The 27,966-nt window shown below is 38.5% G+C and overlaps 1 protein-coding gene and 1 pseudogene across 2 annotated transcripts; both read right to left on the reverse strand.

The window, feature by feature from the left end:
* Positions 1-28: 28 nt before the first annotated feature.
* Positions 29-27,786, reverse strand: scai (suppressor of cancer cell invasion). 2 transcript variants are annotated; one of them, XM_084936174.1, is made up of 17 exons: positions 27,492-27,786; positions 25,181-25,305; positions 19,909-20,004; positions 19,703-19,789; positions 18,373-18,471; positions 17,195-17,291; positions 16,073-16,171; positions 15,719-15,871; positions 14,916-15,017; positions 13,891-13,992; positions 12,499-12,577; positions 10,103-10,202; positions 9,756-9,837; positions 7,908-7,980; positions 7,417-7,590; positions 7,095-7,195; positions 29-6,532 (listed from the first exon to the last, which is right to left on the reverse strand). In XM_084936174.1, exons 2-17 carry the CDS (start codon positions 25,285-25,287, stop codon positions 6,386-6,388), a joined length of 1,698 nt encoding a protein of 565 aa, XP_084792300.1. In that variant the 5' UTR covers positions 25,288-25,305; positions 27,492-27,786; the 3' UTR covers positions 29-6,385. The 2 variants fall into 2 exon arrangements, with proteins under 2 accessions (XP_084792300.1, XP_084792301.1); XM_084936175.1 differs by lacking the exon at positions 27,492-27,786 and having other exon boundaries at positions 19,703-19,785; positions 25,181-25,296.
* On the reverse strand, positions 12,584-13,884 carry LOC146384255 (uncharacterized; annotated as a pseudogene).
* Positions 27,787-27,966: the final 180 nt, after the last annotated feature.

The following is a 27,966-nucleotide window of genomic DNA, read 5'->3' on the forward strand; positions in this document are numbered from 1 at the left end:
AACAATAAAGAAACATACAAACATCATCTCTGTTGTGACACAGGACACTCCTTTAATGAAGCCAAATATTGTTTTCATTATTGGCTCCATCACAGAGGGGAAAAAAGCAACATCTGATACAATAACTGATTTTAATCATTGTTAAGATGGGAACATGAGAATACACCAGTCTTTGGCACCTCCTACTCTAAACAAACATGCTGCTTACAGATAAACATCTGTTCTTTTTTTTTTAAAAGAAATATTAAAAATACATTTGACATTTTGACACTGATAATCACAAGCATGTGACACATGTGGGTATAAAGGACGGGTGCTCCCATCTTTTGGACAATTTTACAAGTAGAAAACAGTAGAAAGGACCCCTGCACATCTGGGGAAGAAATCAGAATTGATCAGTTGGCAGTTATTTGTGACGTGCGTTAGCAGGTTGCTGACGTGGAGTTGGGGCTTTGTGCGTCCATGTCAAAAACAAGTTTATTTCTTGTGCTCTGTTGGATTCTAATACTGCCTAGGCAGATTTCACCCCCATGGCTGGCCTTCAAAAATCACTGCATCTTCTGTGCATTTTCACTTTGATTACTTTGAAATGGACTGATTTGGCATGATTGCAACAAAAATATAAATATATGACCGTGTGAATTCTGGAAAATAAAAGAGTGAAACTTTTCAAAATAAGGCAAATTTATGTCACAAAACGCTGAACATTTGTAGTCCTTGAACACCCAACATGTCAGATAATTATGACAGCAACATGACAGCAGAAAAGGAATAAAAAGTCTTTTGTGGTTTGAATAGAGTTAGATTTCAGGGTTTAGATTTCCATTTTAGTTTACAGTAGTAATATCCTCTGTATAATCCTGCAGATTACACATTCTGATAAATTCATTGCAGTAATGAACAACAACATAACGCACCACATATTACATTTTGTGTCAAATGCAGAAGCAGCGTGTGAAAAAGTAGGCACACTTTAACTGCTTCAAAAGGAATTAAGATGGCAAGCAGCAGCCAGGCACTGCTAATCAAATTCACTTGATTATCTGATCATCAGCAAGTGTGAGCACCTCTATATAAGCTCAAGTTTAGGCAGTTTGCTGCTCCTGAGCATTCAGGTGTGTTAACACAACGCCAAAGAGGAAAGACATCAAGAATGATCTTTAATAAGAAAATGTTGCTGCCCATCAATCTGGCAAGTGTTAAACGGCCATTTCCAAACAATCTGTTGTCCACTGTTTGACGGATTATTCACAAGTGGAAAACATTCAAGACGTGCCAATCTTTCCAAGCGTGCATATGCCACCAAATTCAACCCACGGTGAGACCGTGCAATGCTTAGAGACACTGCAACAAACCCAAGAGCTCCATTTCAGAACACCAGCACAAACACCTCAGACCAACTGTCAGCACGGTGGTGGAGCGATGATGATTTGGGCACCTTGCGGTCACTGAGTGGAGCATGAACTGCTCTGTATACCAAAATGTTCAAGATTTAAATGTGAAGCCATCTGTCTGACAGTTAATGCCTGGATGAAATTGGGTCATCAACAGGACATTAATCCTAAACACAGCAGTTAATCTATAACAGAATAACTGAAAAAAGTCAAAGTCCAGACCTCAACCTGACTAAAATGCTGTGATGGGACTTTCTGATTACTTTGAGTTATTGTTGTTAAATGTGGTTCTACGAGTTTCCGAATCATAGGGTGTACTTAGCTTGTAACACACTGCTTTTACATTTCGACTTGCAGTGTATAATGTGTCATTTGTTTTTGTTCATTGCTGGTAGTATTTAAATCCTCCTAAAAACACTGACCAAAGGATGTAAAGGATGTAAAGCATGTACTGTGACAGTCTCTCGTTTACGCAGTGATGTTTCCCACACGAGTCATCTTGGTCATATTATGCCTGTAAAAGTTCCATCCGTCTCACAGAATCCACCTTCTTAGTAATTTGTTTGCACAACTTGCAACATGTTGTTTGCATAATTGTATAATCTGTAAATATTTCATTCTCACAAGCTACCTTATTTAAACAAATTCATACATATCATACAAGATGAGCTTGTTAATATTTTGTTCGCAGAAGCTATTTTAGTGATACAATTTTAGTACCTTGTTTACACAACATGACATTTTATTTAACATAGCTGTTATTTTGTGTGAACTACTGATGTTTTTTTTGTTCTATTGTTTAAAAAAAAAAAAAATTGTGCAGTGAATTTAAATCGAGAATATTGCACCAAAAAACATTTTAACAATCTAGTCTTCACATAGCCATTAAATCATGTGACTCACGACCCATTTCCATCATACAGAATGTTATAAACATGTTATCGCACCATGCTTCATATGCTGCTGGGGAGAGTAGTATAAAATTGACTGCAACATGAACCCCCCCCCCCCAAAAAAAAAACAAGTTTCAGGAAACATCTGTGAGAGGCAACTTTAAATAATACACACTGTTTGCATCAATGATCCAAGTGCTGCTACATAACAAATGTTGCATTTGTGGTGATGTTTTGAACATGAACAACAGAAACAGAAGTTCCACCAACGGTTAACAGAAGCTCAAAGTTATGTTCTTTGTTTCTTTTATTTATCAGGTTTCGTCGTTATAATTCCGATGAAAGGGGCAGCAGCAGTTTGTGTTTGGGGTTATTTTCCAATAGAAAAATGCTAATTTTGTGTCAGCAGGCCAAAGTGTTGAATCTTTTCAGAGATCTTTTGAGCTCTGAGAACTGAATGTACAGTAAGAAGTTATAACAACACAGAAACAAGACTTTTGGAATAGTACCTGACAAATTTGTCAGTATGCAGTGTTTGAGGATTTACTGTGTACCATTGATACAAAGTGTTAGAAAACATCATTGGTATTGCAATCCTCACCAACAGCATTACGTTTGAGCACCACAGAAATCTTTCTCATTCTTTTTCACACATGTAAATGACATGTTATTGCTGCCTACTTAATACAGCCAACTGCTATTAAAATATGACAAAAGATGAAAAGTTTAAAATCAGTGACCCACGTAACTTTTACTCTTCAAGAGAAAGAAGGTCACCAGTGTGTAGGGCTGGTATGAAGAACAACAACATGAAAGTATTTTTCAATTTCTGGACTAAAGAACAACTAACAAGATCAGAAGAACATTAAATCTCATAAAGTGCAAGCCTACAATATTTTAAATGTCATAACTGTCAATACAGGAAACACATTACGGTAAAAAGAAAAGAAAATGTAGAAACAGCTGACTTCCATAGACAAATGTAACACTGAGAAAACATTCGTCCTCTGCCTCTCTTCACATCCTCGGAAAGCTGGAATGTAACTAGAGAAAAATGGTCAAAGAACAAACTGGCCTCTTTACCATGTTGCTCCTCCTCGCTTTAACTTCATATCTCATTATGGATTACATAGTCTTGCAAAATACTGAACAAACACATCTCTGCGCAACACTATTATACATCATGTGTGCACACTCCAATGGTGGCAATAACAAAAAAATCAACACTACAAAGTCAAAAGTCATTTCAACCAGCTGCTTCTTGCATTGCTGTATCATTCCAACATTTCAACAAGTGCAGTTAAATTTCAGCAGCCATGTGCAGTCACTTTCCCCTGCTGCTGCTGCCAGGAATAAATCGACAGCAGTTCCTGATAAACCTTTGGACCTTTTACATCTGCCCCGCTACATTAAAGATATGAGGCATGCATATTAGCCAATGTAATACTGAAAGTTTGAATATAAAGACAATTTTACTTTTTAGCTAATACCTCTTAGATGTTAGAGGTTTCAATGGAACTGGTTGGTGATGTTATATACTATATATATATACATACACACTTCTATTCACAAATAATCACATAAAAAGACCAAATCAACAATGAATGCATTTCAGTTTGTGAATCCTTCAGGATTTTTAAAATCGACTGAAATGTGACCAAAAACATCAAACGTTTTCTCTAAAAGACAATTAAATAATCAAACAAAGAAAGCTACCAATAAGTTGGAGGTAAAATTGAGCTAAAATTCCTCCAAGCCTCTGTGAGAGACAGATTGTGAATTGAGAATTAAACATTTAATGGCAAATGGGAGGCGGTTTTCCACTGCAGGAACTCGCAGGCTGGTCTAGTGCAGCCTTCTCTTTAGTATTCATTCTGAACTGCTACAGTTTTCAGGATCGCTAACAAACCTACTGCATTAGCAGCCCTTACAACCTACTGGGGACTCACTCACTGGTTAAACTCTAAGATTTCAACAACAAAAGCCAAAGTCTATACGTAGCAATCTAATGCTTTTAAAGCACAAACAAATGTGCAAAATTTGCAACAGACACTAACATAACTGATCGCAGATATGTCAAATTGCTCTTTTTATACATTTATGTATGCTTTTATGAAGTTTTAGTACTGTGCTATGCAAGGTCTCATATGGATTTGATATTAATGTAGGTTTGGACCCCACTAAGATTAGCTTTCCTTTAAGACACAGCTAATAGGGATTCTAATATCCATCTATGGGTCTAGGATTTGAAGGCTGTAGTTTTGGCAGAGATTGCAGGGAAGCTCGACCCTCCAGCGGGCCCTGGGACTGTCATGGTTTTTTCTCCCAGTAGGACGTGCACCTCACCTAGCAGGCATCTAGTCAAATGCTGGAACAACTTCACGTGGTTCCTTTCGATGTGGAGGAGCAGAAGCCGTACTCTGAGGCTCTTCTGACTGACTCATTCGTTGCACATTGCATTGAAGCTGATGCCCGATCACTTAGGTGAGCCTCTAATGTATTTAATACCAGGTCATTTGTCAATCAACAGTATTCTTCATTCTCATTGGTGGTCATTTAAGTCGCTCACCTGGAAGTTGCGTCACCAGCATGTTTTTCGCCCATAGTCACTAAATACTGTTCGCTTTCTGTGGTTTCTCATTGATATGTTGGTATGAATCACTTCCAGTGTGAATGCGGGTTATCGCCACGAGACACCAGAGTTGGTTTAAAGGAAGCTCTGGGCTATAATCTCTAAAGTCACTCCCTGCAGCTTGGGGCCACAGGCAAGGGTAGAAACAAAGCTCATCCAGAAAGCCATAAGTTTTGCTTTTAGGATCCTGATAAATAAACAAACAGTGACTATTTTGGTTTCCTTTATTTGCATTCATAGTAAACTTTTGGGGCAGCCCTGAATTCCTGCGGTGCAAAGTTGCCTGGAACCATCTTTGAGCTTAAAGGAGTAAAAGCCACCAGCCAGTATGGTGACAACAATGACTTAAGGACATAGCGAGAGGAGCACGACTGGTATTTCTTGTGCTTTATAAGAAAGCAGCTAAGGATGTTCTGATTAGGTGGCAGGCCACACGTTAATGCTGTCATCATGAAGATAACAGGTGCCTAGCCATTTCAGTAATAAAAGTAACGATCTGTGTTATCAGAAAGCACAACAATTTGAACCTCTGACAGGTCACCACCTCTCCCATCTCTCACTAGATTGTCTTCACCGATTGACTAACTAAACTGTACAGGCCCATGCAACACATGCACTACTTCCCTTTACTTTCTCATTCCAAGTCATCTGAACATCTACAATTTCTTTTGTGTGGTGGAGCATCCTCTTTGGAGCACACAACTAACTGACACACGTCTTTGCCTTTTTTAGCATGCAAGTACAGCACAGTGAAATGGGAAATGAAGCACTATCACGTCACACAAGGCTGGAAAAAAAAGTCTCCGAATTAGTTTGCTAATGATATGAAAGCGAATAACTAACCCACAACATGTGGCGAAACAAAACCTCATGCACCTTTAGCGTGCTGCAAGTTGATACACCAAGCGCTGTTTGGCAAACACAAAACTCCAGCACTAATAATATTTTTGGTGAATAATGTGCTCATGTAATAACTGTTACATTTCCTGATGCATTTTTAGCTCTACCATGCTTGTCTTTTTACAGGTGGATCAAAAACCACATGAAAGCTGCCAAGAATGTTTCCTTTCTTTGTTCCTTTACGTTAATAAATGATGAAAAATCTTTTTACAACAAACTACCAAGGCTGTTATCATCTTGATGATAGTCTGCTGTGATGAAAAAAGTTAGAAGCTGATAAACAAGAACTAGTAAGTTGAACGGTAACGTGGAGCGTCTCATTTGTTTTACTCTTATGTTGCACATATTTACCAGGCAAGCCAATGAGAGTCAAAATGGGGAATTTATGAGAAGAAACTATGTGAACATCTTTCTGTTGCATGACATTAACACTTACATGGAGGACATGAACTTGCATGTTGGGGTTTTTTTTTTTTTCATTACCTGTTAAAAAACAAAATGACTATGAGGGCTTTGGCAGTGGAGTCTGTATTTACATATACGCCATACTGCCCTGTGTGAAGATGTTAGTAGGCTTCCAGTGAATCATCCCAAAATAAGCTCTGCACGTCCAGCATGGTCGCCAGCTCCAAAATATGCTTCTGTAGAAGGCTGCTCTCCACTGTGTCCTGTTTGGGGAGCTCTGGATAGGATTCTGGGAAACTCTGAGATTCCTGCAAGCACACAAACATCCAAATTGTGTTTTAGCTACCTGACAAAAATACTTTGGTGGTCACTGAAGGGTTCTCACTCTAAAGTGAGAATGAAAGGTTTAAGTGTTAAGAAGAGTTTCCTTCATTTACGAGAAATTTAAAAAATACATGATTTAAATAGCAATGAGAAGGTTAAAAAATTATTGTATGCAGGTAAACTATTATAAAATTTTAAAAAATAGCAGTTTATTTTGAAAGTCATCTGTTATTCTCATTATTTATTTATTTATTTATTTATTATTGCCCCCATAATAACATAAAAGTGTTTTTTATTGAGTTACTCGATGGAATAATCAATATTAAAATATTGATTATTAAAATAATCAATAACTGTAAACCTGTAATAATCTGGGGACTTTAGTGGGTTCATTTACTGAGTATTTGCTGACATGACATGACTTCCTGATGATGCATAAATACGACTTACTGCAAGTGCTTAAGAAACACTGGTTTGTGGAAATGCATGGTGCATTTTTGGCATATAAACTTAAACAATGTGGCTCCTTAAGGAAAGCAGACTTACCCGAAAGAGTTTATGCAGTCTCAGTGCAGCGGAGCAGAACACAAAGCGGATCAACAGCAGCCGCAGGAACTCGTCACCAAAGAACTGCAAAAAGGCTTGATCTGCATTAAACAATGTGTAAATAAGTCGATCAACAGAAGATGAATGTATCACAATTTATTTCAGTGCAGCCTTAAATCCACCATAGATTTAAACTTCTCAAGAAAGAGAGAAGTTTATTTTCATGGAGGGACCTACAAAGCTCACCTGATGGTCACAAATATAGTACACATGGGTCGTCACAGTAACCCTTTCATAGTCCATGCTAATCTCCATAACATACCTATGGTCCGCGATCGTGTTAGCATCTGCCCAATGTCACGGTACACTTTGCGAAGGAATTCTTGAGCTCTTTCCCAAAGACCTCGTTGCACACTGTTTAAGCCACACACGGAGGAGAAAGCCAAGAGCGGACTGTAGAGGAACAGAGTGAAGAGACTCCCACGCTGAGACTGATCTAAACAGGTGAAGGAGAGACATTGTAAAATGAAAGTAAATTCGATGCCTGAAAAGCTTCCACTGAAAGCAGCATCTTTACCACACATAAAATACTGGTAGATACCAATGACACCCATGTTAAATGTGGATTAATCAGCTGCTACAAATAGTCCAGAATTTACTTTTGTCTAACTAACATTAGACTAAAAGCCTCTTTCTCTTTCAACCAAAACACTCAGACAGCGGAGCCACAGAGAGGAAGTTAGGCAAACAGACGAAGATGGAGTTAGTTTAGGTCTTCTGGTTAAAGGAGTGCGGTTCTGCAGTGACACCCACCTTGTACACTCTTGGGATATACCGTAGGTGATAGTAGGCACACCAGGGGCTGGCCAAATAGATTTGTAAAATTCTAATAAAACAAAGACAGAAACAAGCATTTTAATTATGGAAATATATCAAAGGTGCCACTGTTGTTTGTAAGTATATCTGCTGTGGACACTAGTGACATTTTTATCTTGAAGACAGATTGAGGGACATCCATACAAAAGCTGAACGTCTGACACAAACTTGTGCTGTGTGATGTGAACAGAGGTGAGCATCTGCTCAATTTATAAATATTTCGACTTTGGCAAAAAATTAGCTTCACATTTGGTCAGGAAACCCATGAGCAGATTCTCTCATACACCTTCATTCTCAGCATCACTTTCTCCCCTTTAGCAGTAATATCCCCTACATTTTAAATCCCTACTCTTACCTCGACCCCCCTCGTCTAAAACTAAGAAACACTGAAATATTAATTTAAATTTATGTATGTAAATCTACGTAAGATGAGACAAGATGTTCATTACTAAAATGTAACAAATGAATAACTAAAAAACTATTCAAATGTAATTAAAGTGTGGCACATTGAGCCATGCTTTATGAATGATGCACGCACCATGACAGCCACTTCAATAAAAGTTCAAATCTAAAATAACAAAACAACAAGTTATGCAGCCATTTTTCTTCCGCTTATCTGAAGTCGGATCGTGGAGGGAGGAGCAGAGAAGTCCTGCCTCCACGATCCGCCACCTCCTCCAACTTATCCTGGGAAACATTGAGCCATCTCTCCAAGTGTGTCCCAGATATACACTGGGGCCTCCTCCTAGTAGGACGTGCCCGTCTGAACACCTTGTCAAGGAGGCGACAGCTTTAGCCGTCACCCTATCGCTAAGAGAGAGGCCATCGACCTTTTGGAGCACCAATTAAAACTTAACAATTAGATTAAACCACTAGTAACTCTGGTACTGACTAGTAACAACAGTGTTGATTAGTCTGCTAGGACACAATATGTGCACATCCCTGGAAACTCATGAATATTCGCCCCTAACATTCTACAAAAGGAATACAATTTATAAAGATTGAAAATTACCATAAATTATTTTCTCTTGCCGTCTTGGTCCAAGTGCTCTCACTTTTTCCCCCCATCTCTACATAAAAGTCAAGTTTAATCCTACAGCTACATATGGCCTCAACCTGCATCAATAAGGTTGCCGTACATTTTAGATTCTTGCATTAGGAGAATACACAGTCTATGAGAGAATTCCAGCTGAGGCGTCTTTATGTTGCACCACAAAGCAAATTTTTTGCCAAAGAACCGGAAAATTACTGATCTTTTCATATTGGACAACACAAGCTTTTGTCAGTTCACCTCTTTCCAAAAGACTTTGGATGTAAACTTCACGTTGCATTTCACTAGTAGTGATGCAATGTGGTGGTATCCACACAGATAAAACTATTCTCAACTTTGAGGCAAGTACTTGTTACTAATGGAGTGAAGAAAACTATTAATTGACATAAGATAGGGTATTTGTTTATGCAATTTATAAAGGAGGCATGAGAAAGACCTAACAAACATTTTCAGTTACAGGTTTCAAGTTGGCCCTGTCATCATAACTTGCACATCCCCTGAATTAGAGTATCTCCCATGCAACCATATGTCCACTAGTGTTCAGCTGCCAACTACAAGGTGATGCATAGTGAGCGAATTTCTTTTTATGCTGATTGGGCTTAAGTTGTGTTCTGTTCTCACCTCACAGGGTGAGGTGAGAACAGATTCCCTCATCACATTTTTCCCTCCATTTGCCCATCAACAATTCCTCACCATTTAAACGTCTCTGAAATGGAAGGTCTTAACCTACATACCTTGTAGGCCGTGCTGTTTGAAGAATCCACAATGACAAAAAGAGGCTTCCGGGTGAAAGGGAATAAGTCTCCTGGATGAAGGCTGCAATATGCCAAGCAAATGTAACTCAGCAAACCCTCAGTGAGATTCTGCACTTTTCAAGTAACATAGATAGATTCTTAGTAAGCTCTGTCACACATTATGACTTATGTAAACATATTTAGAGTCAGGCTTTCAGCACGAAAGCCTGAAAGTCATTTACTTATTAGTAAAAGTAATAGGTAAAATCACTTCCTCTGATTTTGGTTTAGATGCTGTCAACTGAATAAACAAAGCAAAGTTAGAAGTATTGCTAGGAAATTCTCACCAATGCATTTCCTTCTGGGCCTGATTCCTCTTCTGCACCGTCTCTCCATTCACCACATCTCGATTTGTATTCGTGAGAACTCCTCCAAAATCATATGGTCCTGTGGGAAAGGGTTAGACGCTTCTTTGGTGTAACTCGAAAAGACTGTATCGGTCATAAATATGCATTGGTAATGCTTGGTAGAAGCCACTGTCCACAACATCTTCAACCACCTGAGGTACAAATTCAACAGCATTCCAAGAGAGGCTAAGTACACTGAGTCTGAACAGACCTTGTTCTGCATTAGGGATGAGACTTGAGAACCAGTTCCCAGTAGTTCAATTTCTATTAATTGTTAGCGTGCTTGCCTATCGATCCTGCTTAACGGTTTCATTTGCACTTGCTGTAAACAGCTGATTTCAGTTGTATATTGTTATATGGTAATTATAAGACAATGCATTTCAGGTCATTTTAAAGTGAAATGCAAAAGTAATGTAACGAGTAGTGTAACAAATTACTTTCTCCTGGGAGTAATTAAGTAATGCACTATATTACTTTTAATTGTAATAAACTTTAAATAATGACCCCCAACCCCGATCATAACATAGAGGGGAAATACCTATATGTCTTTGATATATTGCTTAGCAATGGAAGTGACTCTCAAAACTGAGCCAATGGGGACTCAATGAGAATTGATAAGGAACCAAATAGTTAAATGAAGTTGAAAACGGAATCAGAATTGCTAAATTCTTATCAATTCCCATCCATATTCTAGATCTCCTTTGTTGCGGCTGCCACATGAGGATGTGGCGGCAAAGTGATTGGTGCCTGGTGTGGTGGTAATCCATAAAGGGAGCCATCAAGCTGAAAAAGGAGTCCTGTTGGGCTTGATTAGCCTGTAACACATTGGAGGCAGTTGATGTCAGCAGGCCGAGCAGAACAAACTGTGGTGTGGGAGCGGTGAAGCCATGGAAAAAGATTTTTGGATGGACAAACCGTGAGGCGACTCAGGAGGGAACTATAGGGGCATCGTACTCCTCAGCCTTCCTGGGAAGGTCTATGCCAAAGGAAAGGAGAGTTTGTCCGTTAATTGAACCCAAGATTCAGGAGGAACAATGCGAGTTTTGTTCTGTGTCTGGGAACACTGAACCAGCACGTTATCCTCTCGAGGATATTCGAGTGTCTGTGGGAGTTTGCACAGCCAGTCTCCATGTGTTTTTTGGACTTGGAGAAGGCATTTGACTATAACCCTATGGTACCCTATAGGGGGTGCTGTGTGAGTCAGGGTGGAGTCCAGTCCCTTGGTCTGTATTGCCGGCAATAAGTTTGACTTGTTTCTATTGGGTGCTGGACTCTCTCAGGGCTGCCCTTTGTCACGATTCTGTTCAGACTTTTTATGGGAAGAATATCGAGGTGTAGCCAAGTGGTGAAAGGCTTCCAGCTTGGTGACCTCAGAATTTCAGCTATGCTTTTTGTGCACGATGTGTTCACAATTGAGGAAAGAGGGGAGCAGGAGATCAACAGACAGATTGGAGCCGCAGCTGCAGTGATGCAGACATTATACCGGTACATGATGAAGAGAGAAGTGAACATGAAAGAGAAGCTGGTGATTTACCAGTTAATGAAGCCAAAGCTGACCCATGGACACAAGCAAAAGAACGAGATTGGGAATAGAATCTGGGGAAATTAGCTTTCTCCAAAAGGTGGCTGGAGTCTCCATAGGTGAGGAGTTCAGCCATCTGAGAGAGACTCAGATTAGAGCTGCTACTCCCCGAAAGGAGCCAGTTGAAGTGGCTCGGGTATCTGACAAGGACGCCTCCTGGATGCCTTATGGTTAAAGTGTTCTGCGTATGTCCTACTCGGAGAATGCCCTGGGGTAGAACCAGTAGGACACACTGGAGAGATTATACATCTCGGCAGGTCTAGGAAACCCCGAATAAATTGCAGGTGGTGGCTGGGGAGAAAAGAATCTGGGCTTCTCTGCTCACACTGCTGCCCCTGCGACCCAGCCCCCGATAAGCAGAAGAAAATGGAAGGAAGGACACGAGTGTTGCAAACATGTCTACTATAACAAAAAACTCTTGAAATGGCAGTGTTGCATTTGCTGTTGTCTCTAATTTATTGTTATTAGTTACATCCATGACTTTGCTTGAATGGTTTTTAAAAACTTTACATCAGATAAAACCTGGAAGCCTGTCTCATGAACCAGACATTTTTGACTTTTTCAAGACATTTCATCAGATTTCTTTCACGTATTTTCACTTTTACTTCCTACCACAAACATGTGCTAACAGCTGTAATGACATTACTGATCTCCACTCCAAATCGGTCTATTATCGTATTCAGAAATTCCATGAAATTACAGACAAAAAACAAAACAAAACAACAACAACAACAAAAGAAAAACAAAAACATACCCTCATAATCTGAATGCCCAGTAGGGAAGACTCCAGTAGCTGACAGGTAAATGAGCAGAACACTGTTAGCAGGTAGCTCCTGGAAATAAAAGTGGTAAGATAAAAAATTAAGTCACAAATTCAAGTATTTCATTTTACTATAACTACTAATCTTAAATAATTTACAGCGCATGATAACCGAAAAACTCTGAATCCATTCAATTCAGTTGAAATTATATAGTGCCAATTCACAACCAGTATGATAATACAAGCTTGGCACACCCATTTTTTAGACAGTTTCTCCCATTCTTCTTTGTAGAACCTTTCGAGCTCAGGTTGGACAGGAAGGGTTGGGGCAAAGACATTTTCAGATCTTTTCAGAGACGTTCAATCGGATTCAGGTCTAGGGTCTGGCTGGGCCGTGACTCCTTTGTTATCATGACTGTGTGCGTAGGGTCGCTGTCCTGTTGGAAGATGAGCCTTCACCCCAGACCAAGGTCCAGAGTGCTCTAGAGCACATTACAATCCAAGATATCTATGTACATTGCTACAATCATCTTGCCTTCAAGTCTGACTAGTCTCCCAGTTGCTGGTGCCAAAAACATCCCCATACCATGATGCTGCCACAACCATGATTCTCTATAGGTATGGTAATGACCAAGTGCTGAACAGTACCTGGTTTCCTCCAGACATGATACTCAGGCCAAAGAGTTCAATCTTTGCTTCATCAGAACAGAAAATATTGTATCTCATGGTCTAAAAGGCACCTGAAGGACTCCAGGTGGGTTGTCATGTGCCTTTTCTGAGGAAAGGCTTCCATCTAGCCATGTTACCACACAGGCCTTAATAGTTGAGTGCTGCAGAAATGATTGTGCTTCTGCAAGGTTATTCTCTCTCCACAGAGCAATGTTGGAGCTCTGTCAGAGTGAGCATAGGGTTCTTGGTCACCTCCTCAACTAAGGTTCTTCTACCCCGAATGCCAGGAAGCCACAATTAGGAAGAGTTCAGGTGGTTCCAAACTTTTTCTATTTGTGAGTGATAGAGGCCACTTTGCTCATTGGGACGTTCAATGCTGCAGATATTTTTCTGCACACTTTCTCAGATCTGTACCTCGATACCATCCTAACTCAGAGGTCTACAGATGATTCCTCAAACTCCATGGATTTGTTTGGGCTGACATCAATCATGCCCAATCCAATCCCACCGATTTACCTGATTTACTGACTTGAGTAGATATATATATGTTCCCTTTATGAGCTTAACTTGAAAACAATGCCCAGATAGCAGTGGAAAGAAGTGAGAATATAAATATTAACAATGCAAATAATGTAAATATATAATACATCTTGGAGATAAAAATCTCAACTTATTGAATATTTATTGAGGAAACCTGCGATTAAAGTTCATACTGACCTTAAAAGAGGCAGACAAGAAAGTAAAAAGCTGGCTGAAGGTTGGCTTATACAGCAAATACTTGTGAGGGTTTTCTCTCTTCGCTGGCTTTTCGTTGGGTTCCTGTGGAGAAACATCACACAAAACATTGCATGTGTAAACAAAAGATTGTAAAACCTTATGTAAATGCAAGTGAACTCAAAAGGCTTCTAGGCCAGGGGCTGAGGCACACTGCTGTGTGTACAGGTGTATTATGTGGTTTTATCATCCCTATACATTATGTATAAGCCATTTGTGCATTTATACATGTGGTACAGTAATAGTATCTTCATTAACAGACAAGCAGATTGGGATTGGACAGTAAATGTGTTCTTGTGCAAATCTATACAGTTTATACAGAGGAACAGTTTGTGCTGTGGATAAATCCTATGCTCCAGCTCAGTCTCAGAGACTCACACGATGGACATGCGTCAACCAGCATGCAGCCTGTTTCAGTTGCTCCTGTTTTTTTAATCCGTACTTTAAACTTTTTCCTTACTTTCTTTGTCTTTTACTTATTATTGTAGCATGTTAGTTTGTTTTCAATAGTTTTCTCTCAAACATGTGGGTTGAGAAAGTTTTTCTTCTCCTTGTTGCCGCAGAACTATTACTTTCATTGAGGAATGGGATTGCGGCATGGCAGTTACACACCACACGCTCTGTGGCTGAAATGGATGCAGAGGTGGGGGATAGAAGAGCACGAGGGAGACGGTAATACGGTGGAGGCTTCAAGCAATGAAGAGCTTTAAGCCGAGTCTCCCATGTAGTATAATGGGGAATGTTAGGTCGCTAGCAAACAAGCTGCATGAGCCAACAGCACTCGCCTGGAGTCAGAGAAGCCTGATGTTCTTCACTGAGTCATGGATTAACCAGGATATTCCAGATGACAATGCATCTGTGGAAGGCTTCCATACTGATCGGGCCAACATGGACAGCACCACAAGTGGTAAGCAGGAAGGAGGGGGGCTTGCCCATTATTACCACTACACGATGTGCCTGACACTCACCATCGTTCCTTGCTTGGAGGTCTGTGTGGCCAGGTTTACTGGTTCCCTCTCCAAAGCTTGAAGCATGCGGAACATATCTATGGTTAACTCACTGAACTTCACCTAAAATAAATGACAAAACAATATTAATATATCAAGTTACTGTTTCAGCCTTCATTGTGGTTTGAAAAATTATTCAAAGTCACACACAAACATAATTGTTTGCCATACACAGAAAAATGAGAGCCCTCAAAGATAAATCAGTGCTGCAGTTATAATGAAAATGAAACAAAAACATCTACTGGTTATATTGTAATCTTCTCCTACAAAGTTTGACAAATATTTTAGTTTTTTGGGTCATAACAGCCAGGAGTGAGCAGTGCAAATACTATCAGCACTTCAGAAACTGAATGTTAGTGTAAACTTCACAGAAAGCAGAAAAAGATCAGATCAGAGGCCCAGAGAGAGGACATATATGAAATAATAAAATAATCCATCCATCCATATTACTTAAGAGTCAATGTCTCAAGTTTTCTCTGAAAAGAGTTGCAGCAATTGTGGAAATAGAAATATATTGCTTTTCTAGTCTTAGTACCCAGTTAAGGCACTTTACAAATAACATTTAACTAGAACATGCATGCAGTATCCAAAGGAAACCCACAAAGGTACATTGAGGAACATGCAACTTCTACATTGAAAGACCCCAGCCAGGGTTCAAGCCTTCTTGCTGTGAGGCAACAGTGCCGATCATTGCACCACCATGCTGCTCATGCTGATGTGTGTTAAGTTTGAGAAACCATGAATCAGATTTAGTGGGTTAGAACCTGGTTGTTACTGTTGCCGATGATTAGTGCGTCAGCAAGGATGAGCTGCCCAACCACCATGCCTTGTTCCAGTGGAGGCACACTTCCCTCCTGCAGCCGATTGCTGATGGTGACGACAGAATTGTTGTCGTTCAGAACTACCACAGGATCTGCCTGTTACAGACAAACAATTGAAGAAGAGCAGTTGAAGAAATAGTGCGGATCCAGTATATCACCCAGCAGACAAGAGGAAGAACAGAGACTTCTCTGTTTACCTCACTGTATGTGCACAAACATGACAATTATACCATAATGAATAAAATACTAACATAATGAAATAACATCAAACAGTATTACGCTTGGAGGGTTATTTACCTCTATAAAAGCTGCCACTTCCTGCAGAACCAGGTTCCACTCCAACTGGTCCTCTGTGTTGAAACGCTGTGTGTAGTCTTCAATTTCCTCAGATAACTCCTGCAGATGGCAGATAGGCAGGAAGAGCAATAAGTGGTGTCATGAAAAAAAAACGAACAGTTTTGAATTTGTACACAATCATAAAAGTAAATCGTGAACAAAATTCATGAAGTAGACTACCTCATTCACATTTACAGGGAGAAAAAACCCAAAATATTAGCACAATTCAATACAATATCTGCAGCTCCTTAGATCTAGAAAATATTCTAACGTTAAAAAAAAGAGAGAACCTAAAAGAGAGATTTGCAAAACCTGTTAATGGTACCTCAACATGTACAAAGTGTTGATCTTTGACAACACGAGCAACATACCCAATAATGATAAGATACTTTCTATTACAAATTAAGAAAATACACTTCTCAGCAAAAACAATAAAAACACTGACAGGTGAATGGATTTACATTGATTGTTGTGTTTTGACTTGTTTAATTGAGAAAGATAAGGCTTAACATAAGAAAACTTGGCTTATGGTATTCATGTAGATACTACTCCAACTTGCACAACCTACTTAAACATTTTGAAGACCATGCACAACCCTCTTGATGTGAGTGGCCTCATTACTAACTACTAAACTATTAGCCCAAAACCAAGACACTTACCTTTTCCTCCTCACCCAATTCAGCTTAATATTTGTTCATTACTTTGAAACGAAAAGACTACTTAAAATATAAGGGGGGATTTTTTTAAGCATTATAATACAGCATCTTCAACTTTGAAGGTATCGAGTGGACTGTAGACAGGTACTACACTTGGCAAATTATAGTTTCGACTATTACAAAATGGTTTTCCCTTATAGGTACACTTTGACTGTTTCTTCCTTTATTTAGCTGTTTTTGGCCCCTTTTTTTACTCTATAACATGCCTTTCATTCTAGTATTAGTAGTCGATATACACATTAATACAAAGTTATCACTTTGTAATTATAGTCATGTGAATGTACCTCATTATTAAAACTGTTACCTAATGACTGAAACCCTGCATACCAAGCAGTAATATAAAGTACTAACAATATGGCTTCCATACCTTCACCAAAACTTTGACAAGGTCCATCTTGTTTAAAAGTAAACAGACGACTATGTAGCGAGCATAATAACGAAGCTTCTTCACTACTAATTCAGGCCTGATGAAAGACAAGAAAAGACAATATGAGCGTGCAAACACAAACAAATCAACATAAAGCACTATCACAGTTGAAGCCGTGTTTATTAAATTGACTGGAGCCACCAAATAGTTCACCCTGTGTTTCTTAAGGCTCCAATAAACATTTTTGTCTTTTCAACAAATATTTGATGTAAATATCTACACTCTGAGGAGCGTGAAAAGAGAAATTTTGTTCATTTTTAGAAAAAAAAGGACATCAGATCGTGCACACTCACATAAAAAGGTGAGTTTCACACATAATATGACTCTTACACACTTAAATGATCCCCAAGAGTGCAGTCCAGTCCGCTCAGACACAATATCAAATAATGATTAAATGGAGATAAAAATCTATAAAGAATGTTATACACTTAAAAATATAACAGTACAAGAGCAAATAGCACAAGAGTTTAATGCTGCAGAAATTCATTAATCTTGGGATTTAGCCTAACGAGCAAAAAATTAGACATTTTAATTCCAGTTAATTATTTCAACGCTGAGGGAAATCTTGGTGCTGCTGTTTATATCAAATGTGATAGCTGCACGTTAGAGCTCTGAAGCTTAAACTGGATCATTTTAAACATTCTAGGTTACTAGTAGCTGCAGTTCCAACTGTGTAAAAGAGACTTGGCAGCAGATTATAATAAATTATAACATTTATATATTTACAGCTGGGCAACAACTTGCACATTTGAGACATGTTTGCCCAGCAGGGAACCTAAATTGCACTTAAAACATGGTGCAAATTAAAAAAAATCAGTGAAATGTGGAGGTTCCAGACGACTAAACTGAAACATAACCTACTCCTAACCAGGTTATGTCTGGAGCATAAGTCACCATGGTGACCCAGCCAGGTAATAAGAAAGCCACTTTCACACATAGTTGACAAAGTAGTACACCCCTCTGAATCAGCAATCATACTAACTTCATTGGGAGTTTTTCGTAGTATGATCTCATTTCTTAATAAGGTAAATTTAAACAGGCTTGTTATACATAACGTTTAAAGACATCTTACAAAAACTGCAACTTACACTACTTTAACAAAAATATCTGGAGCTTACCTGTCCTCTTTGTTGACCTGAAAGTAGTAGGAGCGCTGACGAATGGCTGAGTAGAATGAAAAGGCCTCATTCAGGTAACTTGTTTCTGAGGTACGAAGGCTGTCAACAAAGAGGAATACATATTTCAAATTTGCATCTTTTTAAACAAATCTGCAAGTGGTAATTGATAAATTGAATGAATGCAGCAGCATTCATTTGCTTTTCTGTGTTTAGTTTAGACACCAGGGACAATGAGCTGAGCTGTTTGAGGCTACCTGAGAGCTCTGAAAGTTTCATAACATACCAGATCTAACATGTATTCACTGTTTTACTTCAATGATAAAAACAAACAAACAAACAAACAAACAAACAAACATAAAGATGTGAAAACTGGACTAATGTGATCTCTTTTCTATCTTCTTACAGTAGAGCTGTCTAGAGATTCTTTGCTCTAAACCTTTTCTAGTTGGAATTTCCACAAAGCACTGATTTCTGTTTTTCCCCTAATTTTTAATTTGGATTACATTCTCTAAAGCACTTTCTGAGTTCTGTATTTGAACAGCTCTACATAAATAAACATTGCTTGCTTGCAGTTAAGTAATGCAATACTTAAAGTTATAATGACTAGAATACTCAAAGTAGTAACAAGAAGTGGATAAATATGGGCAAATTGTGGGCTGTAAAAACAATGTTTGGACATTTCCTGCTTATGCAGAAGTGGCTAATTTCATCATGCCCAACACTTTGCCAGTTCTTTTTTTTCCCTTAACGGTTGCTGGAAAAAACCTTCTAGGTGCAGTAGGGATGGGAAAGATTTCAGTTTGTGTGCAGGAGAAGTAAAATAGTGGTGCAGGCTGTGGCGTGTATAAGGACATAATTTTTTGTTTTTATTGCACAAAAAGAAAATTGCGCGATGATAAAGTGGAGACTGCATCCAATACAGTAACAGCTGCATTGTGCTGCTAACACAACTTCAGCTCTTTGCAAGCACCTGCACAGACAGCATGCTATCGCTAAGCCAGCCAAGAACAATCATTTTATGTTAGTGTTTGATATTTTAGTGTACTGTCATTTTCTCAAAGAATGTACGTGATGCTGAAATAAAATCAGTGGCAAGTCTTCATGAAAACAGTAAAATATACCGTCGTCTTCCACCATCTGAGTTAGGTAAGGTATGCTGATACTAAACAGACATGGAATTTTCGGGACCCTATGTTGGGACTCCAATAAGCAGTCCACTTCATTCAAAAGGCAACAACACATGTATCCTACCTGATGACTACCCTATCCTTAGTCATATTAATAATGCTGCAAAACATTGATACATGACTTAGGAGGCCCTGTCACTTACTAGTAGTGGTAATAAAGCTGTCCAATTTTGGATGCAACTTCACCAATCTGCCATCTCTTCAGTCCATACCGACTGTCCAGAACCTGCCTGTCAGTAAGTATACAAAGATGTCAAACTTAACATTGAGACAATGATAAAACCAACCCTTAGAAAGAAAAAAGAACATTCTTCATTCAAGTATTTAAACGGTACAAGAAAAAAATAACCTGTGTTGTTGCTGGAATTTCCATAGCTTAGTGTAGACGTCAAAGGTCCGTCCAAAGTAGGACTGCCACTGCTTGTGTCCATATTGAGGAAGGTCTCTGCAGCAAAAGACAGCATAGAAGAGGATAGAGAAGGCAAGAAAAGCACACATAAAATTCAACTGATTGCGCTCAGCCTTTCAAACAAACTCCAATAAAAAGAACAGTGAAAACATTCGTGAAACAGAGTTGTTAGCACTCTTGGTGCTTTTTGTGACCCCAGTTACTTTTTTTGTTCAAGGAAAAGCGATGACCTTTTTGTTCCATTACATGCAACACACATTATACAAATTTGTACAGAAATGGGGCGTCTTTTTACCCAGAGCTCAGTAATTATTTGAAAACTATTTTTTCAATTGCAACGATGCCTTCCAGTGACTGGTTTTTGAGAAAAGTGATTATTAAGCCACATTTAGTGTTGCAAAGATGCTCTCTGTTTGTCTTGAGTTTTAAATCCAGCATATCCCTTCCTGAAAGCTCAAGGATATCTCACATGTTCAGCTTACAATTATCCTTGTCTTATCACTCGAAGGGCACACACACCGGGCAGCTTAAAGCCTTACCTTAAAATGTTAATGAATGCTATTAATTAGATTTTCCTTTCTCCATGCTCCAATATTCAACCAGTAAAATGTGCTAAACAGCTTTTTAAAGCAGGTTAACAATTACAGTAAAGAAAATGACACCATGCTGCACATTGTTATTAGCTATAGTTAATTTTCAAACCTTTTCAAGCTTTTAAATTTTCAAGGTAAACTTAAAATACACTTTTTATTCTCATAAAATCACCATGCACTAAAGACAGAAAACTACAATAAATGCACATTAACTGAGAAAAACCCCTACATGGATAGCATACATAATTAGTGTATTCTGATACACACATATGAGAATATATTGATGGTATTAAATTTGATCCTAGCTGATCTCTTCTTACAATGCTCACACGCCAACATTACTACAGTGAATGGTGAACAACCGAAATTAAACTGGATGTTTAACAATAGTGCTTCATATTTCAACAATACTCTGAATTTGTGCGCCCTCTAAATCCTAACTTTGACCTGATGACCCGCTCCCTCTGTCAATGATTCAAATGTGACCAAAAGGCAGCGTTAGCCCTGACAAATGCATCACAAACCCAGTGCGTCACTCTCATCTCAGAACAAAACAAGCAGAAGGCACCAGGGTACAAAAGGATGGCTGGCTGATTATCTAGCTCATAAGACACTTTCACAATACTTCACTCATAATTTTTAAACATACAATATGATTATTGTATGAGTATTGCAATAACATATACTGAGATTTATCACCTTTTCTAAAAAAAATAATAAAATAAATTATGTCCTAAAAGTTAATCTGTTTTATCCAGTAAGATGAAGTTATGATGGGCATTATTGTAAGAGCTAGGAAGCAGGCACTTTCAGTCCTGCCTGTCTGTGAAATTAACAGAAAGTATTAATTTACCAGGATAACACAATAACTTGTGTCTGAAAAGTATTATGTTTCTCTTTTCATCTTAAAATCCCAGATGTAAGCTGAAATAAAAAACATTCTATTAGCAACTAGACATAAACAGTGGCAGCCTACCTTACCAACATTGATCAATAACAAAAATATGGTGCCAAGCCACCAGAAACACAGAAAAACAAACAGTAGGGCTAGGGGATGTTTTAGAGATTTCCCAACTTCCAGCCATTAACCACAATCACTAGATCCCTGGCTGTACGAGACTGCATGCCAAAGATCCTTGGGCAAGATACAAACCCCAAGTTGCTCTCCGGTGCAACGACTGGAGTGAGCACGTCTCTTTTCACACCTTTCAGTCTTTAACTTATTAATGGGATGCTTTTGCAGACTGTGAGTACATTTGAAAATAGCAAAATGAAGCACCAACATCGGTCATGGCTTTGGTTTATATCTGTGTCAGTTTTTCATTCAGCAGAACAGAGTCACTAGGCTTCAAAAGGCAATATGAGCTAAAATTTTACTATTGGAAAAGTAAATGCAAGTTAACTTTGAAACTTTTCATAAAAACTGGGAGTACCCAACATATCCATGTCAGTCGGGGGCCTGGCCCCATTTTGTACTCAATTTCTTAGTGTCAGTTCTGGCCAGCTTGGCTTATATCAAATGGCAGGTTTACCAACTCAGCAGGAAAACTCCTGCTACTCCAGATGGCCAGTCTCTGTTTATTCAACAGTTTTTCTGAAGCTTTCTGAAGCTGTGATAGCCACTCTAACAATATCGCAAGAAACAAATCCAAAAGAAATGTGATTAGGAATGCATCTGAGGACTAGATTAAGTGTAAACTACAATATCTTGCTTCGTGTATGACAAAAAGAAAACAAGCAACCTAAACAAGCCAAGTAAGGCCAAGGCTTCAGTCAGGGTGATGTGTGTGTGTGTGTGTGTGTGTGTGTGTGTATTTGCCATTTTTTGAATTGTTGTGAGCAGCATGACCCTTGTCAGTTTCTTGTTGTTGTTTTTTTTACAACTCCAACAGCAAACTCTAATCTTAGAATCTTTTCTAGATGTAAGGAATTGTGTACAAAAGACAAAAGTGTAAACAAACCAAAGAGCTTCTACGCTTAAGCGCTTTAAAGCTTTGCTGTATTGATGACAGCTTTGTACATGCTTGGCAACATCTTAACATTCAGGTTCTCACCCAGAATGGGTAGTGTTATTGATAAAATTTCTTCCTTTCTTATTGTGTGTTCAGACCCAACACAAAAGGCACTTTTAGATTCAATAAAGGGCTAGATGTTACAATCCCAGTCTGCAGCATAAAATCCTCTTCTGTTGTTACATTGTATTTATATTAAGTCCCATCGAAACAAACAAACAAACAAACCACAGTAACAATTTTGCAAATAAAAAGCGCGAGTAGTTACTTTTGCTGTGATTTAATGCACGGGACAAAGTAACAGTAACTTTATTAAGATGTGGACTGCCGTCTAATTGGGTCTGCCTGTTTTTGACATATTAATTTGTCCTCCTTTTAGTAGATTGCCTAACTCATGCCTGAAATGAAAAGGCTACTTCTGTGCTTATAAATAAATTACTTAGTGAAAAATCTAGGACCAGTACTGCTTCTTGATCTCAGGAGTTCTGTTCAGAGTGTGAGGGACACTTCTTTTTCCTTCTGTAACATTCAGTAAGCTGCAGCAACCATTCAGTCTGGGCACTATATGAGTAGAAACATCATAGAGACATCATGTTGCTTCTAGCTTTCTCTCTAAGTGATCATCTCACTTGTAAAATGTAAATAAAAGCGCAGTTGGTATCTTTGATTTATGTCCATGATCATTCTGTCAGCTGACATTGCGGACGAGAAGAAGCAGCATAACAAGAAGGTGGAACATAAAATGCAAGTGGGACAAACTCCAACAACGGGTGGAAATAAATCCACTAAAATGGCTTGCACTCTATAGCAATCACAATTAGTTTCTAAAGAGTGTAAATAGGTCAGCAATGCTCAGCTGATAATTGCTTCAGTTATAAAATGTTTCAAACTCCAAATCAGGAAAGTACGACAAATAGCCATAAGTGGCATGAGTTAATTGTGTTGATGCATAAATGTTGTCCATCCTGTTTCCAAGATATAAGTTTATAAGAAAGATATTAAAGATTGGAGATCGCTAGTGATGTTGTCAACATTAGCCACGGCTCTCACTCTAGATGAATCACAGAGATTATATCTCTTAAAACGGGAACCTTTATTCATTTTTTCAGCAGAAGACTAATAGCAAAGACATGCAGGAAAACGCCTAAAGGACATCCCTGTTTCACCCCACTGGAAACATTAAAAGGTTCACTCAAAAAGCCATTTACTTTTACTTGCACAATGGACTTTTATGAAAATTCACATATGTCTTTATCACTGTCTACAAGTAGGAATGTGAAACATAAACGCTTTCTTTTGATGCAAACCTATATAAAGAAGCCTGTGTCATTGTCAGTATATACAATTTCTCTTAAAGTTACCTCACATCTGAAGACTACAAGTCTATTTTTATCAATAATGATACATACATCATTAACTCCATTCATTATAATTTTAGCTAATATTTTATAATCCAGATTCCTTATAGATTGCTGCCTGTAATTATTTAAATAACAATCATCACCATTTTTATGAAATAAACACACGACTATCCATCTTACTCGTGTGTAACACAGGTCTATCCATTCCTGCCATTGCTCAATCTGAATGAAGCCATGAAAAACATTACGAAAAAGGCAACATTCACAGATTACTGAAGCCACCAATGTGGCACATTCCAGGTCGTGCCACAATCCTACTGTCCAAGATAATACTGGTATACATTTTTATGTGATAAAAAAAAAAAAAAAGAAAGTCATATTACGATATGAATGAAATAGCAATGCAATAGGTGGAAACTGGTCTTAGCATTTGAACCAAAATGCATCATTTAGTACAACCAGGGTTTAAAGCATGTGAGGAGGTGACAACAGCAGCTGTGGATCTGCGACCCAAAAGGAAACAAAATACTCCACTGTGCAAAGCAAAGGCAAGTGAGCCAGTGTTAGCAACTCTGCAATATACCACTGCTAAAACCGCCAGGAAGGTTTCTTCTTCAGCTGCTGTATGTTTGATTAAACATAGTGTTTTGGGTTTCGTGAGCACCAAAACTGTGTCTGTGAAGGAAAATCCTGAGCGTTCTAAATTGAAATTTATGAAAAGTATTGCTCAGAGTAAAAAGAAAGAAGTTTAACTTCCCAGAGAAAGAGCTTTTTCAAACTTTTAAGAAAAGCAGAAAAACTTGGAGAATGCTAACAAAATGTTTCATATGCATGCATTTTATTCATTTTATCCGCCTGCAGAAGTTTCAGGATATCAGATTTTATGTTTAAAACACATTTGTTTTGACTAACATGATATTCTGCTCATTTCATTCTTAGTTATAATTTAATAAATGAATGCAAGCACCCCAAAATGTTTATGGTTTACATTGTATTCATTTTTTAAGCCATCAAATAACAAATTTCCAAATTTACATGAGCTACACATCAATCCACCCCCTCTAACAGACAGGGCACACCACTTCCTACACTGGTACCGAATGCTGCAGAATAATCCAGTGAAAACACACTCTTGAGGGGTATCTGTTCAACGCACCCATTCACCAGAGTAATGCACTGTAAACCAATGTTAGAGTAGAAAACACAGTCCAGCAGACAGAAGAAAACAAAGTAAATTCCAACCAACCGTAGCCCATTGAAGAGTTGCTTGGACTTGTCCAGGAGATAGCAGAAGTCTGTGACAGTCTTCCTTTCACCTAATGGAATATCATCCTCAGTCTCAGCTCCAGTCATGACACTGACTTTTCACACCTGAATTTAAAGAGAAATACAGATACTCTATAGACTGATGGTGATGGATTAAAGAAAAACATTTCAGTTACAAAAAAAATATTAGTACTCATTGAAACTGATGGAAACTACATGAAAGTCAGCCAATCAGAACTTGTGACTGACTAAAGAGGAACAATTTAGACTGTTAAAATGAAGCAAAATATTGTTGTTGGTTTTTTTGTCTTGATTTCCAGAGCAAATTCCTGATACTGTCTATCCTGTAACACTTACATCATGATTTAGTAAACTCCAGTTGTTTTTAAACATATATAAATAAATTTGATTTGACTTGAAAATAATCTAGTCATATGTAACATGTTGATATGCATGGTTGTACTACTGAACAAACACTGCTGATTGGAGTTATCCAAGTGTCTTACTGGTGCCCTACTTACTTATGAATAGAAATAAGAAACTATGGAGGAGGAAATGCATCACATGGTCACCCTTTTTTTAGGTTGACCTGGGATGTCCCACATTTCATTCTCACAGTGGCTGCAGTCTCCAGTTTGCTAAGGATGTACAATCAGGTCAAGGCAGCAGACAGCTAGGGCACAATGTTCAGCTAATGCTCTGCATGTTAAAATCATTTGCAGCTAATGACAATTTTACCGTGCTATAAACATGTCTGGCTATAGCCTCTAAGTTACTGTGCATGTGTGTGGCTCTACATCTGTTTGGCTTTTAGGTAATGTAAATCCATAATTTCAAACTGAAGAGTTAAAAAATGAATTTTTTTTATACATTGAAATTCAATATAAACCTCACCTTAACAGATTTTTCAGATTAATTAAGCACTGCCTAAAAGTATAATTTTCCTGTACTTGTGTGGGCATTTGATGCCATGACGGTGTATGTGGTGAGAAACGGCAATAGCAACAAACAAAGCCCTGTCACATTGAGTAGTTATGTATGTAGCTGCATGTCATGAAATACAGTTAACAGTCCATTAATCCTTTTCTGAGTGGGCGTGCCTGTGGGCGTGTCAGTGTTTGCAGTAGCAGAGTCTGGATGTTAACTGAACTGTTATGTATGATGGATTATACCAAGTTATTCCAGAATAGATACAATGACAGTAAAGGGCTATTCTAAGTGTTTCTACATTTCTAATATTATGATTACAGTTTAGTCCAATGCTAGATTAGCAACGTCTAGAGTTAAGTGAGTTAGTGGGATGGTGACTATCACTGTGCGCAGGAAAAATTGTGAACGGAACTCTTTGCTTAACTTATGTAATGAAGTAAATGAGTGTAATGACGTGGAATGGCACGTCATTACACTCATTTACTTTGGGATGCTGCTTATATTTTTATTTAAATAAATACATTTAGGTTATGGTAAAAGTTATGTGAGATAGGTGATTGAAAAATAAGGTTTTTCATGTAAAGATTTTTCAGAATATGCTGAGAACACTTCTGTCTTGTAAGTTAGAGTGTCCTAGCTGCTTCTTAAAAAAGACATGCGAAGACGGCACCTTGGACATTTTTGTATTGTCTAATTATTTTCCTCATGAAACAACTGATGTTCTTTGTATGAAGTGTGTGAAGCCTTATTTTACTTGTAGTACCTAAAACTTCTGCTCAGTTTTAACTGAAGGCGAGAAGCTGTGAGAGAAGGTCTGCATGACAATCTCATGCTATACATCATGTGTACCATTGTTTTCTCCCGCTTTCCCTTGTGGCTTACTTATCACGTTAACAGCAGCAGAGTTGGTAAAAACCTGTCTCACCTGTGAACATCTCTTTGTTCCAAACCAACACAACATGCAGCACAAGTAGTATTTGTCACTATGTTTGGAAGAAAGATCTCCAAAAATTACAATCAAGTTTGGAGAATTTTTTTTTTTAAATTAGGTAAACTGAATACCAATATTATTATCACTGGTAGATGGGTGGCATTCATTTAAATGCAATTCAAATTTCTGTCTTTGCCGGTAAAAATCTGTATCAAAGAGCGTGATTGTGCTGTGAGCTCTAATAACATAGCTAATTCCTGATATCTACCATCAGCATCATGAATAAAATCTCAACATAATAAGCATCTGGATATTAATAATGTGAAGCACAAAGATAACAGAGAATACCACATATATGCAGGTGACACTGAGTGCTGGCGGTTGCAGGGCTTTAACCGCCTCTGCTTGTGTAATTGCCATTTGTTCTTACCTGTGCAGCCGGCTAACGGTGACAAACTGTACTATCTTTCACAGAGATGCTTCTCAAAAATCACAGCGAAAGCCTCGACGAGCTCTACTGCTGAAGCGCGACTTTCCTGGCATCTCAGTGCGTGGAAGTGCCACCAGACCGGCTAACGAGTTCCCCCGCAGCGTTGATTGGACTGCTGTCTGTCCGGGCTTGAACGCTGCTCAAAGGCTGTGACAGGCGACGAGAAACAGAAGGCAGGGTGAGGACCGCCGCTGGCACTGCTCCACTCCAACTGGCTAGCTATTTCCGGGTCAACTATTTCAAAATAAGAGCTTCACATCGTTACAGTTTTTAATAGCCAAAATTTCAACCAGTAGTAGTATGATCCTATGATTCTTTAATGCCACTTTAGATAATGATTACAAAATACTGGTGGCTCAAAGGTGGACTGTTTCAATATTAACATTCAATTCAGGCTTAGGTGGCTGGCTTTCAG

Source organism: Perissodus microlepis, chromosome 7 (assembly GCF_051167445.1).
Source record: "Perissodus microlepis isolate ML-2025 ecotype Zambia chromosome 7, ASM5116744v1, whole genome shotgun sequence".
Classification (NCBI taxonomy): Eukaryota; Metazoa; Chordata; class Actinopteri; order Cichliformes; family Cichlidae; genus Perissodus; species Perissodus microlepis.